We start from the raw sequence: 18,133 nt of genomic DNA, 5'->3' as shown, positions 1-18,133 counted from the left end.
GACAAAAGTATTACAAACCGAACAGGCATGAGATCCAGAGCATCCAGAGTCTGTACCACTGAATCAAATCAAGTGAACTCGAAGTTTCCCATATAAATGTTGAAAAGGTTTGGCCCTGTGGCGATCAACTGTCTCCTCTTCTTCAAAACAGGTCAAATCTGTAACGACAGCCATACTGGTTGTGAATAAGAGTCAGACATGGAGAGAGTCGCCTGTGGCCACGGCCTGTCTCAGGCTTGTATACACTCAGACGATGAAGACTAAGAGGTTGGACTAAGCCCAGCAGGGCTACAGTCTGGTGGAGTCTGGTTGGGTTTAATGCCTCGTGATTTCATGTAGGAAATCAGCTGATCGGGGATCTCCGCGAGGACATCTTTGGCCAGCCGTGCCATGCTGAGGACGTGGTTACCTGTCCGGTCCATGTAGTCCCGGAATGGCACAAACTGTCGATACAAAAAGAGTTACGAGCAGTTAGTATCAAACTTTTTCTAAACAAATAAAGATTAAGAGTTGCAAATAACATGAAATAAAATGTATTGCCACAGGAGGCAATGATAATTTAAGCACATCTGAATCTAAGGTGGGGGGAGCCTATCCCAGCCTATCCCAGCTTTTCAATGCGCGCAAGGCACACAGTAACAGGGGTGCCAGTCTATCGCAGGGCAGACACACACACACACACCCAATCACCTATACGGCAATTCGGTGTCTCCAATTAACTTGACTGCATGTTTTTGGACTGTGGGAGGAAACCGGAGCTCCCGGAGAAAACCCACGCAGACACGGGAGAACATGAAAACTCCACACAGAAAGGACCCAGGCCTGGGGATCGAACCCAGAACCTTCTTGCTGTGAAGCAACAGTGCTACCCACTGAGCCACCATGCCGCTCCTTGCTTTTACCAACAAGGCAAAATGTATTTATAGGAGAGAGAGATCTCAATCTGTGTATGGCAAAGCCAGAAACTTCTGATGAATGAGTGTGACCTTTGAGCACTTATGCTGCTGTGATAAATATAGCCACATGGGTTTCAGAAAACCAGTCACTTAACACAGACTACCACTGCATCAAGAAATGTAACCTGAAACTCTATTACACCAGGGCTCTCAAGTCTCACGCATTGAGCGTGAGACACACGCATTTCAACTATCTCACACGCTCACACGCCACACATGGTATTTCTCACTCTGAGAAATGATTCACTTCGCCGCACAGAAATATCCTACACACGAGTCAAAGGCAGACTACTCTGTGCTCATACAGCTGTCTTGAATTAGCGACCTATCGGCCAATCAGAAAAATAGAATTTCTCAGCCAATCAGAAAATAGAATTTCTTGTTGCTGGGTGAGGTCTGTGCACATAGTTGTAGACGAGCTGGAGGTGGAAGAGAACCATCAGGATCATCAGGTAATATCTTCATTTATTTTAATCTTTCATTAGTTACTATAGTTTTCCTACTCTTTGTATAAGACTTATACTCAGCACACACCCACTGACATGAGCAACTTAATAACTGCAAAATATATTTAAAAAAATATGTACGAGCGTAATTAGGCTTCCTTGGTTAATTTTTTTCAAAGGTGACTGGTATGAGCAGATTTCCGAGGCTGTCTACGATTGCCAAACTGGTATTAGTTCTGCCACACTCAAATGCAGATGCAAACCAGGAACGCGTTGGCTCTGGATGGAACTCGTGAAAATGGCTGACATTGAGCCCCCAATATCGGTCATCAAGGCATCAAAATCTGCCACAAACACAACACACAACATCACTCATAAACACAAACTCACACAGAGGGACAGAATAACCGCCACTGTTCAAGGGGCCCATTTGAGGCAAATTGTGTTTATGCTGACGGGACCCCCGAAAAGGGACATCGACAGAACAACCTCTGACAAACCCCCCCCTATCTCACTCCAAGCAAGCAAACTTGAAAACTTGAGAGCCCTGATTACACCCTTGTAAAGCCATACATCAATTCTTTTTTTAAGCATTTTCTCCCTTTTTTCCATTTTTTTTGCGTGTCCAATTTTTACCCAATTGCGTTATGCTTCCTCTCTACTGGTGCTGACCCCTGCCCCGTGGTGTGCTAGTGTATTTTACCGCTGCGCCACCTGAGCGGCCCATAGATAAATTCTATGCAGAAATGCCTTAGAGTTCTTGGGGCCCAAGGTCATCTTAAATGGTCCGAAATACACCGGAAACGTGAGCTAAATGAAAAGGACTGTCCGGACTGTAATCATGGAAATGTACAAAAGCCAACATCTGTCATTGTAGAGGGGTGCATTAGTGCCTATAGCATGGGTGACTTGCATATACCGTATGTAAAGGTACTATTAATGCAAAGATGTATTTAGGAATTTGTTGAAAGACGCATGCTGCCATCAAGGTGATGTCCACTATTATTTTAGCAAGATGATCCCAGGCCTCATTCTGTACACGCTACAACCACAGCCACAGACACAGAGTGTGAATGCTTGACTGGCCTGCCTGCAGTCCAGATCTGTATCCTATTGAAAACGTATGGTGCTGTGTGAAAAGGAAAATCTAATAATAGCAAACACGGACTGTAGAGCAGCTGAAGTCTGATATCAAGCAAGAGTGGACAAAAATTCCACTTACAAAACTGCAACAATTAGTGTCCTTAGCTCCCAAACCATTAAAGTCTCATTAAAAGGGAAATGTGATGAAACACAAGAGTAAACACAGCTCTGCCCCAACCCTTTTCTCAGAGTGTGTTCCAGGCATTAGATTGTAAATGTGTTTACAAAATACAAGTTGAAGATCTTTTCTTTCTACTTTTATCAGATAAGGATGAATAAGAATTCACAGGAATAAACAAATCACAGTTTGTTCTCTTTATTGCATTTTATAAATTGTCCCAACTTTTCTAGGGACTGGTTTTGTATATACACTGATCAGCCATAACATTAAAACCACCTCCTTGTTTCTACACTTACTGTCCATTTTATCAGCTCCATTTACCATATAGAAGCACTTTGTAGTCCATCTGTTTCTCTACATACCTTTTTAGCCTGCTTTCACCATGTTCTTTAATGGTCAGGACCCCCACAGGACCACCACGGAGCAGGTATTATTTAGGTGGTGGATCATTCTCAGCACTGCAGTGACACTGACATGGTTGTGGTGTGTTAGTGTGTGTTGTGCTGGTATGAGTGGATCAGACACAGCAGCGCTGCTGGAGTTTTTCATTACCGTGTCCACTCACTGTCCACTCTATTAGACACTCGTACTTAGTTGGGTCACCTTGTAGTGGTAAGTCAGAGACGATCGCTCATCTATTGCAGCTGGTTGAGTTGGTCATCTTCTAGATCTTAATCAGTGGTCACAGGACGCTGCTCACGGGGGGCTGTTGGCTGGATATTCTTGGTTGGTGGACTATTCTTAGTCCAGCAGTGACAGTGAGGTGTTTAAAAACTCCACACATACCAGCACAACATACACTAACACACAACCACCATGTCAGTGTCACTGCAGTGCTGAGATGACCCACCACCCAAATAATACCTACTTTGTAGTAGTCCTGTGGGGGTCCTGACCATTGAAGAACAGCATGAAAGGGAGCTAACAAAGCATGCAGAGAAACAGATGGACTACAGTCAGTAATTGTAGAACTACAATGTGCTCCAATATGGTAAGTGGAGCTGATAAAATGTACAGTGTGTGTAGAAACAAGGAGGTGGTTTTAATGTTATGGCTAATCGATGCATACACACAGCAAATGTGAATAAGCATAATTTAATTGATATTAAATGAATTCATAAATCTACCTGGACAATATCTCTTTCTGCCAGCTTTCCTCTTGAAGATATTCTGATGTCATCCCCATCCAGCTCAACCATGGCTGGAAAAATAGGTTAATATGTTATTGGTCCATTGTTCTTCATCTACATGGTTATTATCATCAGTCCTAACACACACATTATCATCTCGACTGGAATGTAATGAAAGTTTTAAAGCAAGCAGCGTAGGCAGATGGTGCTACATGCTAATTATGTTTAACAGCTGTGAAGCCTGTGCAAATCCAGCAGGTCAACATCTGCTTATTAGCCGAAAGCCTAAAACCTCTCCAATTAGTGTATGTCTAACCCAAAAACATCTTTATTAGGCTACACTAGTACAGACACAATGGAAAACTCTAGAATTAGTCTAACAAGTCTGGAGTAATAGAAGTGACTATTAAAAGAACACATAGGAGTGTGTAGTCTTACCATCAAACTCAGCCTGGCCAACTCCGACAATGATGATGGACATGGGTAGTTTAGCAGCCTGTGAAGCAGAAGAATGGTACAGCACAGAGAAGTGTGCAGGACAGTCCGGTAAACGTTAGACACCTTACAGTGCTTATTACACATGAAAATAATTCACATTATAATAATTTGTAACATTTGTATATATTTATTTATTCATAGATTTAGTGTAGTCAGTTTGTCTTCCGCTGCTGGAGATCCCCGATTGCATTAGAGCTTCCTCCGACACATGCACAACCCTAATGAACCCCTTCTTTTCATCCATGCACTATGCACAGGCACCTCTATCTGCTAATCAGTGTCCTTGCACAGCATTTGAAAACCCCACCCACTTAATCTGGCCATTTTCCCACCGAGGAGAAACGATAGTCAATTAGAGTCTGCTGCAGGCACTGTCAATTATGGCCGCTTGATGGCGCACAGCCGACCGAGATTCCAACCGATTAGTTCAGAATCTCGGCGCTGGTGTGCTAGTGCAGTGGTCCCCAACCACCGGGTCATTTAACAGAAAGAATAAATTATCGCTTGCCTCCATTTGCCATCATCACTAGACAAAATTACAGTTATTAATTGATGCTTTAATATCATCTTTGGTCAAAGCACGTGTCTGAGCGCATGGATACGCGTTACAGGCAAAATTAGCTCAGACTCAGTCTAACTTTATTTCAGAGGAATTTGGATGGAAAGTCCATGGACTGTACACGTCGTGGGAACATTACAAACACTGGTGTTAAATGGATCGCAATGGACTGTAGATGCTTTAACATAGTTGACGATGTGGGTCGACACCTTAATCTGGCCATTTCCCCACCCAATTAGAGTCTGCTGCAGGCACTGCCGACCGAATTTCCAACCGATTAGTTCAGCTGGTGTGCTGGTGCAGTGGTCCTCAACCACCGGGCCGTGGACCAGCACTGGTCCGTGGATTATTTAACAGAAATAATAAATATTCAGAGGTCGCTTGCTTCCATTTTTAAAATATTTAGGGTGTTTTTGTCTTGTATCACCCCTGGCTGGGAGGAGCGTCTGGTTGCAGCGAAAAAAGCTCATTTTCAATAATTTGTGACTAGTATTGTTAAATTGTGAAATTATATCTTGGTGGTGCAAAAAAAGGTTGGGGACCACTGTGGTAGTGGAATATCCTGCTGTGCTACCTGGGTGCTTGTATATATTATTTTAAGGTTTAATACAGACCTGAAGAAAATGCAAACAATATTAGACAACATATTTCTTTTTTTTTATTTTTATTTTTTATTTATTTTTTATTTTTTTTTATTTTATAAATTTAGCGCGTCCAATTTCATCCCATCTATCATCCTCTCATTAGTGCGGATTGCTGCTCCTGATTGGGGCTGACGAGGCCGTTCCACGCCTCCTCCGAAACGTGCACAGCCAATCGACCGTCTTATCACCCACACTTGACGAGTGTAGCGTTGCAGAGTACTGTGCACGGAGGATCACACACTCCGCCACACCCCCTCCCGTCTCCATACAGGCGCCACCGACCAGCCAGCAGAGGGCGCGACCGCCCCGTTCCTGAGAGAGCATCCCCTACGGTCTCAAGTCCCGCCCCCCACCCGGACAACCGGCCAATCGTTGTCCATAGCCGCCCAGCCTCGACCGTGAAGGCAGAGCTGGATTCGAAACGACGCTCCTTCGAAATCCAGCCCTGGTTGCAGCGCGTGTCTTTTTACCGCTGCGCCACCTGAGCGGCTAGACAACATATTTCTAAGTAAAAACCCAACATTTTGCCATATTTATTTTTTTATTAATCACATGGTTTAGTGATTAGTGGAAAGAAATGTGAATCTCAAAGATAAACAGGTTCCAGGTAGCAACTCAATAGCTCAATAATCCAGGTACACAAATCCACAAAGTTGAATCAGTTCATCTGGACACAAGTTTGTTCACGGACCACATCAAGTTCACAAGGGAGGATGCAATCAACAAGAGTTTAGCCTCCTTAGACTGTGAAATTGCAATTCAAGATGGGGGGACGTTTGAAAGTAAATGTGTACCGCAAACCGACACGTACGGACCAGTACTAAGGTAGTAAGGTAAGGTTTGTAAGGTTTGACTTTCATCATCCATTGGAGCACAAACTAGGAGTCATCAGGACGCTGCACCACCGGGCGAACAGCATCCCCACAGACACTACGGACAAGGATAGAGAGAAATCTCATGTGAAGAAGGCCCTGGGTGAATGTGGTTATCCCAGCTGGGCATTTGTAAAAGCTGGAAAAATTCCCAAACACAGCTCCAGTGGATCGAAGGGAGGAGAAGGACAACCACTGTCAAAGCACAAACAAGTGGTGATTCCGTATGTGGCGTATGATATTCTCCAAACGCCGCGTTTCAGTTGCTTTCAAACCCCAAAACACGCTACGCCAGAATTTAGTTTACCCTAAGGACCGGGTCCCTCGACACAAACAGAGTAATGTAGTGTATGCTGTTAGGTGCCGGGAGGATTGCCGGGAACTGTACATCGGGGAAACTAATCAGCCACTGGCGAAACGGATGGCCTAACATAGAAGATCGACCTCTTCTGGCCAGGACTCTGCGGTTTACACTCACCTGCAAGCCAGCGGCCACTCATTTAATGATGAAGATGTGCAGATCCCTGACAAGAAGGAATGCTGGTTTGAATGAGGAGTCAAAGAGGCCATCTATGTGAAGAGGGAATGACCACCCCTGAACTGAGGGTGGGTCTGAGAGTACATCTCTCACCATCTTACAACGCCATAACATGAGCTGTACCCCAATCATATGTGAAAGGCACACATGGCCATTGTACTTAATAGTCAATGTAATTTGCATATGGACCTGATTACCGGTTTCATTGTTATACAATGAGCAGTGATCGGTCGTTATGCAAATCGACTGCATATAAGGTTGGGGTATCCACCACCAGCTTAGACTGAAGAAGTCACTTGGATGAGTAATGAAACGTATCTCTACAACAAACTTGTGTCAAGATGAACTGATTCAACTTTGAGAACTTCAAGAAATAATCAGACATATTTGATCAGTAAACAGAAAAGTACATATTAAAGGCTTTTATTTACATTAGTTTTTATACTTTACATAAGACATTCACATGAGTTACTTCAATGAGAACTGCTCTCAAGGCTTTAAAGAAGCCAATTTATTTTACATAAGGAGCATTCCAAAACATGAATGATGCCTCTTTGATTCCTAACTCCTATATCCAACTGCCTTTGAGCCGCTTAAAGTCAGCAATCTTTACAGATTTTTTGACCTCTTTAAATGTGCTTAAAGGAAAAGAGAAAGTAGGATGCAGGAGGCTTTTAGAGCAAGAGTACATTGATGTTTTCCCACACAGAAAACTTTTGCATTTCATTGTGTGACAGTCTACACTGTAGTAACTTCTTGTTTGTAATAACTTCCTGAGTTTGTAGGTCAATACTATGTGTAATCCTGTATTTTAATGTTAGTCAGGAACTTCTTTTCATTTATGACACTAAACATCCAAGGGCGTTTTATTTCACAATTATGTTCAGCCTTGATTTGTGTCTTTGCTTTCTGTCTCACTTCTTTCCCCATACATGTCTCACTGTCCATTTTATCAGCTCCACTTACCATATAAAAACACTTTGTAGTTTTACAATTACTGACTGTAGTCCATCTGTTTCTCTGCATGCTTTGTTAGCCCCCTTTTATGTTATTCTTCAATGGTCAAGACCCCCACAGGACCACTACAGAGCAGTTATTACTTGGGTGGCGGATCATTCTCAGCACTGCAGTGACACTGACATGGTGGTGGTGTGTTAGTGTGTGTTGTGCCGGAATGAGTGAATAAGACACACTAATGCTGATGGAGTTTTAAAACACCTCACTGTCACTGCTAGACTGAGAATAGTCCACCAACCAAAAAGATCCAGCCAACAGTGCCCCGTGGGCAGTGCCCTGTGACCACTGATGAAGGTCTAGAAGATGACCAACTCAAACAGCAGCAATAGATGAGTGATCGTCTCTGACTTTACATCTACAAGGTGGACCAACTAGGTAGGAGTGTCTAATAGAGTGGACAGTGAGTGGACATGGTATTTAAATACTCCAGCAGCACTGCTGTGTCTGATCCACTCATACCAGCACAACACACACTAACACACCACCACCATGTCATTGTAACTGCAGTGCTGAGAGTGATCCACCACCCAATAATACCTGCTCTGTGGTGGTCCTGTGGGGGTCCTGACCATTGAAGAACAGAGTGAAAGCAGGCTTAAAAGATATGTAGAGAAATAGATGGACTACAGTCAGTAATTGTAGAACTACAAAGTGCTTCTATATGGTAAATGGAGCTGATAAAATGGACAGAGTGTAGAAACAAGGAGGTGGTTTTAATGTTATGGTTGATCGGTGTATATTATTGTATGGATTAGATATCAAGTGGTGGGTACTACATTTTTCTAAAACGGGTGTCTAAACAGACATGATTGGCTATGTCTAGGGGGAGACAAGTGGCTGAAGTCCTGTGACAGATTGGTGCTATTTCCAGGGTATTCAGGTCTTGCTCTAAGTGGTTCCCAGACCTGTTGCAACCCTGATCAAGATAATGCAGTGATAATTAAAACTAATGGAAGGAAAAACAGCATTTTTTTAGGTACTGATTGTTTTCTATTTTACAGGGATCAAAGTAGAAGCTTGACAAAACGGTCATTCGTGTTTACTAACTGCTTCCCAATGGACGTGGTTGCAATGGGTCCAGTTTAATCCTAAAACACTAAGCAGAAGGCAGGAGTTTCGATATAATATTAACAGAAAAAAAAGATCCATATAGATCCATATTACTCCTCCTCTTCCTCTACTTGAGCATGCCTGTTCACAGTCAGTTATAATTTCCATGCTAAAATGACCTGCCGTATCAGAACTAGTCAGGTTATTGATGACCTCTTACCTAGAGGGACGGTTTTAGCACGTGTAACGGAGATGCCGGAAATGTTCTCCATACAATCTCTTAACGAAAGTCCCTCAGGGTTCTGTATTTGGTCTTCTCTTTTTACAATAGATCCATTCTCTTGAAAGGTAAATGGTACTCTCCTACCATTGCTATGCTAATGTACTCAACTCTCCCTCTCAACCCTGTCTCTCCCTCCCTTGAACACTTAAGTTCCAGCTTGTATCTCAGCATGTCTGGCAGACATCTCATCATGGATGTCAGCTCATTACATGAAGCTTAACCTCAGCAAGGCTGAGCTGATATCTATTCATGGAGGTACTGTATATCCCCATTGTCAAGATCTATCCATCAACCTGAAATGTACTCCAGCCACAATTCAGGTCTACCCACACACTTCCACCTTACTATGCTCACTTACTGGCTTTCTATAGCTGCCCGAGTCAAAAACTGGACTACCGCTTATATACACTTATATAAATCCATTCATTACTTATTCAGGCAGTGGGAGTTATTCTGTTGGAGGGTTGGGAGTTTGAATCCCAGCTCAACCACAAAACTAATGTTCGCCATTAAGCAAGGTTCTTAACCCTCTCCACCTCCAAATGCACCTTATAATGGCAAAACCTGTGCTCTAACCTTAGCACTCCAGCAAGCTGGGATATGTGAAGAATATAAACAATTGTACTGTATGAGGAGTTTTCAAAAGGTTTCCTCACTTTTATATTTTTATGTGGCCAGCGAGAGCTTAATAGACATATGATTGTCTTAAAATACACTGTAAATCGAATATAAACTGCATCTCCCACAATGCATGCTGATTTTGTGACCTGCAAAGTGACCACATCCCACCACTAGATGACAGTGCTTCCACATCAGCATTTAACTGAGGCGGTTTTCCAACAAATGATGTTGAGAAATATTTACAAATAATGCCAAAAGAAGAGAAAACTGAAGCAGAAGGAAGGTAATTTAATGAAAGATGGGAAAGTGAATACAAGTTTGTGCTTCAAGAAGAAAAACCGGTACGTCTCTTGTGTTATGAGGCCGTGTCTGTGGTAAAGGAGTACAATATAAATGTAGATATACATTATAAATATACAGTATAAATTTGGCATTTTGACACCAAACACAAAATTTAGCCTCCAAGAAAAACAGCAAATTGTCCAAGACTTAAAAGGCAGACTGCAATCACAGCAGGACAAGTTACAATCAGTCCTCTGAGGGCCACCATAATGCAGATGTGGCCCTCTGTGAAAATGAGTTTGACACCCCTGCGCTATACAAATAAATTTGACTTGACTTGAAATTTTTGACTAAATGCTGTGGTCTTTGCTAGAGCCTATTCCAGCTTTTTAATGGGCGCAAGGCACACAGTAACCCCCTGGACACACACGGACACACACACACACACACACACCTATATTCACCTATAGGGCAATTCAGTGTCTTTAATTAACCTGACTGCATGTTTTTGGACTGTGGGAGGAAACCCACGCAGACACGGGGAGAACATGCAAACCACACAGAAAGGACCACCCCGCCTGGGGATTGAACCCAGGACCTTCTTGCTGTGAGGCGACAGTGCTACCCACCGAGCCACCCTGTTAAAGAATCTGTTAAGCACAAAGAAATATGAGTCGGCTTGTTTAATGAAATGACTGCACTTATTTTATAGATAGTTTTAATTGTAAGCGCAGGGGCTACACAGGAACCTTTTACAATGCATGTTTTTAGCTCATTTAATAAACTAAAGCTTTTTTTTTTATAGAGAGCGCATTCATGCTCATGAAAAATATACACAAATCATAGAGTAATACTCTTAATTTGTATACAGGCACAGCCAGAGTATTCTTTGCTAAAAACTTTCCGAAAAAAGGGTAGAACTAGGTCAGTGTTCTTGGAAAAGATAGCAAGGGACGGCTCTACACAGAGAGAAGAAAACATACTTGGAAATAGAGATGTACTGTACACACACACACACACACACACACACACACACACACACACACATCACAGCCTCTTACTGTTCCCTGCTGCAGCAAGCTTTTATTCCCCCCATTTTTATGTTTGCTGGTATCAAGCCACAGAAATCTGATTCAATCTACTGAGGGTTCTGTGCATGAAAGTATCAGTGCAGTTATAAACTTAAGGTTTAAAAACAGGGTCAGTGTTAAAGGGAGCATTTACAAGCTATATCCTGCCTTAAATGATCAATTATGTCATCTTTTTATTTATTTGTACCAAAAATCATGATTTCTCTTTATATGCAAAAGCTTATATACTGGATAATGTTTTGTTCTGTCAAATCGTTGCGTTTGGTTTTTTTTTAATGCATTTTCTCCCCATTTTCCTCCCAATTTATCGCACTCAATTTTGTATTTCGCTGCTGAGGGATACTCGATTGGATCCGAGGAGAGCACGTCGCTGTACATGCCTCTTCTGACACGTGCACAGCCCTTCTCTTCTCACCCCAGCATTCTGCACAGGCGTCTCTTCCGCCAATCAGGGTCCTTACACAGCGTGTGAAGATCCCACCCACCCACACATAATCCACCCCCCACCCTGCAGATACGGTGGCCAATTAGTATCTGCTGCAGGCACTGTCAATTATGCCCGCTAGATGGCGCCCAGCCGACCGTAGGCAACACCGAGTTTCCAACCCGAGAAGTTTAGAAACTTGGTGCTGGTGTGCAAGCGGAATATCCCGCTGCGCCATCTGGGCGCCACTGTTTGGGTTTTATATGAAGTGTTTGTTTATTGTTTATTAGGATTTTAACGTCATGTTTTACACTTTGGTTACATTCATGACAGAAACAGTAGTTACTCATTACACAAGGTTCATCAGTTCACAAGGTTACATCGAACACAGTCATGGACAATTTTTAGTATCTCCAATTCACCTCACTTGCATGTCTTTGGACTGTGGGAGGAAACCGGAGCACCCGGAGGAAACCCACGCAGACACGGGGAGAACATGCAAACTCCACACAGAAAGGACCCGGACCGCCCCACCTGGGGATCGAACCCAGGACCTTCTTGCTGTGAGATGACAGTGCTACCCACTTAGCCACGGTGCCGCCTTTTATATGAAGTGAAAGCTGTATTTGGGCTAAATTTCCTATCAGTGCATCACTTATGTTTACCCTGTGGTTGCCATAATGACTGTTTAATTGCTAGAAAATTAGCTGAACAAATGAACTCCATAATGCATCTTTAAGGCCTCCACCAACTACTTTCTACATTTAAATATGAAAAAAAAAAAGTGAAAATAATTGGTTTCGCTCAGCAGTTATGGTCTAACAAGTTCATGTCATGTGGTTGCTAAGTGTTTTGATATTATATAAACCCTAAACAGCTAAAGGTAAACTTTATACTGCAATTTGTCCCTCTGCTGCCTTACATGGTGGGAGGACCTGTCACCCTACTGACCAAAATTGGAATTTCTATTGCGAGCCAGTCAGTCTGGTCCAAATATATATAGATACATGTATATATATGTATAATGTATATAGATATACACTGAGAAGGCATAACATTATGACCACCGACAGGAGAAGTGAATAACACTGATTGTCTCTTTATCACGGCAGCTGTTAGTGGGTGGGATATATTAGGCAGCAAGTGAACATTTTATCCTCAAAGTTGATGTTTTAGAAGAAGGAAAAATGGATGAGCGTAAGGATTTGAGCGAGTTTGACGAGGGCCAAATTGTGATGGCTAGACGACTGGGTCAGAGCATCTCCAAAACTGCAGCTCTTGTGGGGTGTTCCCAGTCTGCAGTGGTCAGTATCTATCAAAAGTGCTCCAAGGAAGAAACAGTGGTAAACCGGTGACAGGATCATGGGGGACCAAGGCTCATTGATGCACATGGAGAGCAAAGGCTGGCCTGTGTGGTCTGTTCCAACAATACTGAAGAGGTTAATGCTGGTTCTGAAAGAAAAATGTCAGAATACACAATGCATCACAGTTTGTTGCATCGCTTTCCTGGGGAACACATGGCACCAGGATGCACTATGGGAAGAAGGCAAGCTGGCGGAGGCAGTGTGATGCTTTGGGCAATGTTCTGCTTGGCAACCTTGGGTCCTGCCATTCATGTGGATGTTACTTTGACATGTACCACCTACCTAAGCATTGTTGCAGACCATGTACACCCTTTCATGGAAACGGTATTCCCTGATGGCTGCGGCCTCTTTCAGCAGGATAATTCACCCTGCCACAAAGCAAAAATGCTTCAGGAATGGTTTGAGGAGCACAACAATGAGGTTGAGGTGTTGACTTGGCCTCCAAATTCCCCAGATCTCAATCCAATTGAGCATCTGTGGGATGTGCTGGACAAACCGATCCATGGAGGCCCCACCTCACAACTTACAAGAGTTAAAGGATCTGCTGCTAACGTCTTGGTGCCAGATACAACAGAACATGTTCAGGGGTCTTGTGGAGTCCATGACTAGACGGGTCAGGGCTGTTTTGGCAGCAAAAGGGGCAACCAACACAATATTAGGAAGGTGGTCACATATATGTATATATACAGTATGTCTATGTGTGTATATATATATATATATATATATATATACAGTGGGGTCAAAAAGTATTTAGTCAGCCACTGATTGTGCTAAGTTCTCCTACTTAGAAAGATGAGAGAGGTCTGTAATTTTCATCATAGGTACACTTCAACTATGAGAGACAAAATGAGAAAAAAAAATCCAGGAAATCACATTTGTAAATTATGGTGGAAAATAAGTATTTGGTCAATAACAAAAGTTCAACTCAATACTTTGTAACATAACCTTTGTTGGCAATGACAGAGATCAAACGTTTCCTGTAAGTCTTCACCAGGTTTGCACACACTGTAGCTGGTATTTTGGCCCATTCCTCCATGCAGATCTCCTCTAGAGCAGTGATGTTTTAGGGCAACACGGACTTTCAACTCCCTCCACAAATTTTCTATGGGGTTGAGGTCTGGAGACTGGCTAGGCCACTCCAGGACCTTGAAATACTTTTTACGGAGCCACTCCTTCGTTGCCCGAGCGGTGTGTTTGGGATCATTGTCATGCTGGAAGACCCAGCCACGTTCCATCTTCAATGCTCTCACTGATGGAAGGAGGTTTTGGCTTAAAATCTCACGATACATGGCCCCGTTCATTCTTCCCTTAACACGGATCAGTCGTCCTGTCCCCTTTGCAGAAAAACAGCCCCAAAGCATGATGTTTCCGCCCCCATGCTTCACAGTAGGTATGGTGTTCTTGGGTTTTTTTTCTTCCTCCAAACACCACGAGTTCAGTTTTTACCAAAAAGTTCCATTTTGGTTTCATCTGACCACATGATATTCTCCCAATCCTCTTCTGGATCATCCATATGCTCTCTGGCAAACTTCAGACAAGCCTGGACATGTTCTGGCTTAAGCAGGGGGACACGCCTGGCACTGCAGGATTTGAGTCCCTCTCGGCGTAGTGTGTTCCCTTTGTTACTTTGGTCCCAGCTCTCTGCAGGTCATTCATCAGGTCCCTCAGTGTAGTTCTGGGATTTTTGCTCACCGTTCTCATGATCATTTTGACCCCACGGGATCGAGGGAGATTATCAATGGTCTTGTATGTCTTCCATTTTCTTACAATTGCTCCCACAGTTGATTTATTCACACCAACCTGCTTGCCTATTGTAGATTCACTCTTCCCAGCCTGGTGCAGGTCTACAATTTTCTTCCTGGTGTCCTTCGACAGCTTTTTGGTCTTGGCCATGGTTGACTGTTTGAGGCTGTGGACAGGTGTCTTTTATACAGATAACGAGGTCAAACAGGTTCCATTAATACAGGTAACAAGTGGAGGACAGAAAAGCTTCTTAAAGAAGAAGTTACAGGTCTGTGAGAGCCAGAAATCTTGCTTGTTTGTTATTGACCAAATACTTATTTTCCACCATAATTTACAAATAAATTCTTTAAAAATCCTACAATGTGATTTCCTGGATTTTTTTTTCTCATTTTGTCTCTCATAGTTGAAGTGTACCTATGATGAAAATTACAGACCTCTCTCATCTTTCTAAGTAGGAGAACCTGCACAATCAGTGGCTGACTAAATACTTTTTGGCCCCACTGTATATATACATACACACTGAATTTTTGTCATACATTATTGAATTATTGTCAACTGAAAGAGTAGTCCTTGAGTCTGCATAACTATTTATTATTTGGTCAGTTGTTTCACCCCCTCTGAAACTGTGACAGCTTTAAAACTCAGGAATATAAATGAGAGCATGAGACTGTCTCTCTGACGTGGGGTGGGTGCAAAATAAGGATGAGAAAAACAAACAGGTAAAATTTGTCTTATGTTTTGGAATTCAGCCTGGAACTAAAAAATTAGGGTGCAGTGACAGGCTGTCACCTTGTTCTGTCTGGTCACATTGGATCTACCTGGATTTCTGCATTGATTACTAATCAACTGTGATTTGTTTTCGAAGTTTAAGCAGTAATTTACTTTACCAATTTTTCCTGTAGCAGCAGATAACATTTGTACAACGCTAAGAAGGAATTTTGAATAGTTTGTTCCTGCAAATGTATTTTGGTTCATCAGTATTTCTGGGATGCCTTGTGTGCACAGACCTCTTCAGGTCATGCCACAGCAATAGTGTAGAAGTCGTGACTCCAAGACACAAATTTTTAAGGGAGTTTTTCCTTGCCACTGTCACCCTTGACTTGCTCAATAGGGGTTGTTGGTCTGTTGGTCCTAGATTCTGTAGGTTAAATTCAAACAATGAATTAAAAGGATTATACCCACACGGAAATGTAATATATGACATATAATCGCCTATATCAATAATGGTTTTTCCATATATGTTACCTGTAAGGTGATATATAACATACATGTATCCTCTGGATATACACTGATCAACCTTATGATAACATTATGATCACCTCCTTGTTTCTACACACATTGTCCAATTTATCAGCCCCACTTACCATATAGAAGCACTTTGTAGTTCTACAGTTACTGACTGTAGTCCATCTATTTCTCTACATACTTTTTTTAACCTTCTTTCACCCTGTTCTTCAATGGTCAGGACCACCACAGAGCAGGTATTATTTAGGTGGTGGATCATTCTCAGCACTGCAGTGACACTGACATGGTGGTGGTGTGTTAGTGTGTGTTGTGCTGGTATGAGTGGATCAGACACAGCAGCGCTGCTGGAGTTTTTAAATACTGTGTTCACTCACTGTCCACTCTATTAGACACGCCTACCTAGTTGGTCCACCTTGTAGATGTAAAGTCAGAGACGATCGCTCATCTATTGCTGCTGTTTGAGTTGGTCATCTTCTAGACTTTCATCAGTGGTCACAAGACGCTGCCCATGGGGCGCTATAGGCTGGATATATTTTTGGTTGGTGGACTATTCTCAGTCCAGCAGTGACAGTGAGGTGTTTAAAAACTCCATCAGCGCTGCTGTGTCTTATCCACTAATACCAGCACAACACACACTAACACACCACCACCATGTCATTGTCACTGCAGTGCTGAGAATGATCCACCACCCAAATAATACCTACTCTGTAGTGGTCCTGTGGGGGTCCTGACCATTGAAGAACAGCATGAAAGCAGGCTAAAAAAGTATGTAGAGAAACAGATGGACTATAGTGAGGTTTTTTTAGGACTACAAAGTGCTTCTATATGGTAAGTGGAGCTAATAAAATGGACAATGTGTGTAGAAACAAGGAGGTGGTCATAATGTTATGCCTGATCAGTGTATATATTTGTTTTATATATATATATATATATATATATATATTTGTTTATGCATTTTCTCCCCTTTTTCTTTTCACTTTTAGTGCGTCCAATTACCAATTGCATCACGCTTTCTCTCGACTGATGCTGATCCCCACCCTGATTGAGGAGAGCGAAACTGACACACACCCCCTCCGACATGTGTGCAGTAGCCGACTGCATATTTTCACATGCACGAGACAAGTTCATATGCTGATCAGCATTGTGTACGGAGAGCCACACCCTGATCAATGCATTATTTCTCGACTCTGTGCAGGTGCCATCAATCAGCCAGCAGAGATCGTAATTACAATCGATAATTAGGTCACTATACGGCTTCCCACCCTGTATGAACAACAGCCAATCGTTGTTCATGTAGGTTCCCAGCCCAGCCTCATGTCAGCTCTGGTGTGCTATTGTGTTTTACTGCTGCGCCACCTGAGCGCCAGCATGAGGTTTTGTTGTTGGTGTAATGTGTTCTTGTTCCATTAACATAGGGCAGTTGTAGCCTAGTGGTTAAGGTACTGGACCAGTAACCGAAAGGTTGCCGGTTCAAGCCCCACCACTGCCAGGTTGCCACTGTTGGGCCCTTGAGCAAGACCCATAACCATCAATTGCTCAGACTGTATATTGTCACAATACTGTAAGTCGCTTTGGATAAAAGCGTCTGCTAAATGCAGAAAATGTAAATGTAAATGTAGAACATTGTCATATGTGCTTTTCTGATAGCGAACACATGAACAGAGTTTTCAGTAAGTACTTTATCATTATTCTTGGGTTCTGTCTCACAGGAACATGGAACATGATTTAAGTAGGTGGGCTGCTAACTGAATCTAAAGGTGTGAAAAAACACAGTTTAAATGAACACATTTCAGTATTCTAGCTGTTGTTACAGGTACTGAATAATGAAACGTTGACAGCCTGCAGTTTGACTGCTATGATAAAGCTTCCAAAAATAGATGTATCAGATATGTATAACAGATATCTTAATTAGAGCGATCCGAACAGGACACCCATTCCTAGGAAAAGTTTCTTCATTTGTAGACAGTTTGTCTAACCATGGATTGATGTACAGCTATGTCTTTTGCAATGCTTTTATAGCCTTTTTAGGTCTTTTGAAAGCTGTTTGCCTCGAAGCTGGTTCACACTAATCAATCTTCATAAGAAGAACAGATTAGTCAGTAAACA

General features: G+C 42.5%; 1 protein-coding gene across 2 annotated transcripts in view; it reads right to left on the bottom strand.

The window, feature by feature from the left end:
* Window positions 1-260: 260 nt before the first annotated feature.
* The window catches only part of cpne5a (copine Va), a 183,063-nt gene continuing 165,190 nt past the window's right edge, over window positions 261-18,133 (bottom strand). For both annotated transcript variants that reach the window (XM_062998353.1, XM_062998354.1), the window contains 3 exons: window positions 4,235-4,292; window positions 3,794-3,867; window positions 261-443 (listed from right to left, as the gene is read on the bottom strand). In XM_062998353.1, coding sequence (XP_062854423.1) covers window positions 261-443; window positions 3,794-3,867; window positions 4,235-4,292 — 315 coding nt within the window. The remainder of the gene's footprint in view (window positions 444-3,793; window positions 3,868-4,234; window positions 4,293-18,133) is intronic.

This window comes from Trichomycterus rosablanca, chromosome 7 (assembly GCF_030014385.1).
Source record: "Trichomycterus rosablanca isolate fTriRos1 chromosome 7, fTriRos1.hap1, whole genome shotgun sequence".
NCBI lineage: Eukaryota > Metazoa > Chordata > Actinopteri > Siluriformes > Trichomycteridae > Trichomycterus > Trichomycterus rosablanca.
Note: the sequence above shows the minus strand (reverse complement) of the source record. Positions and strands in the feature narration are given on the sequence as shown.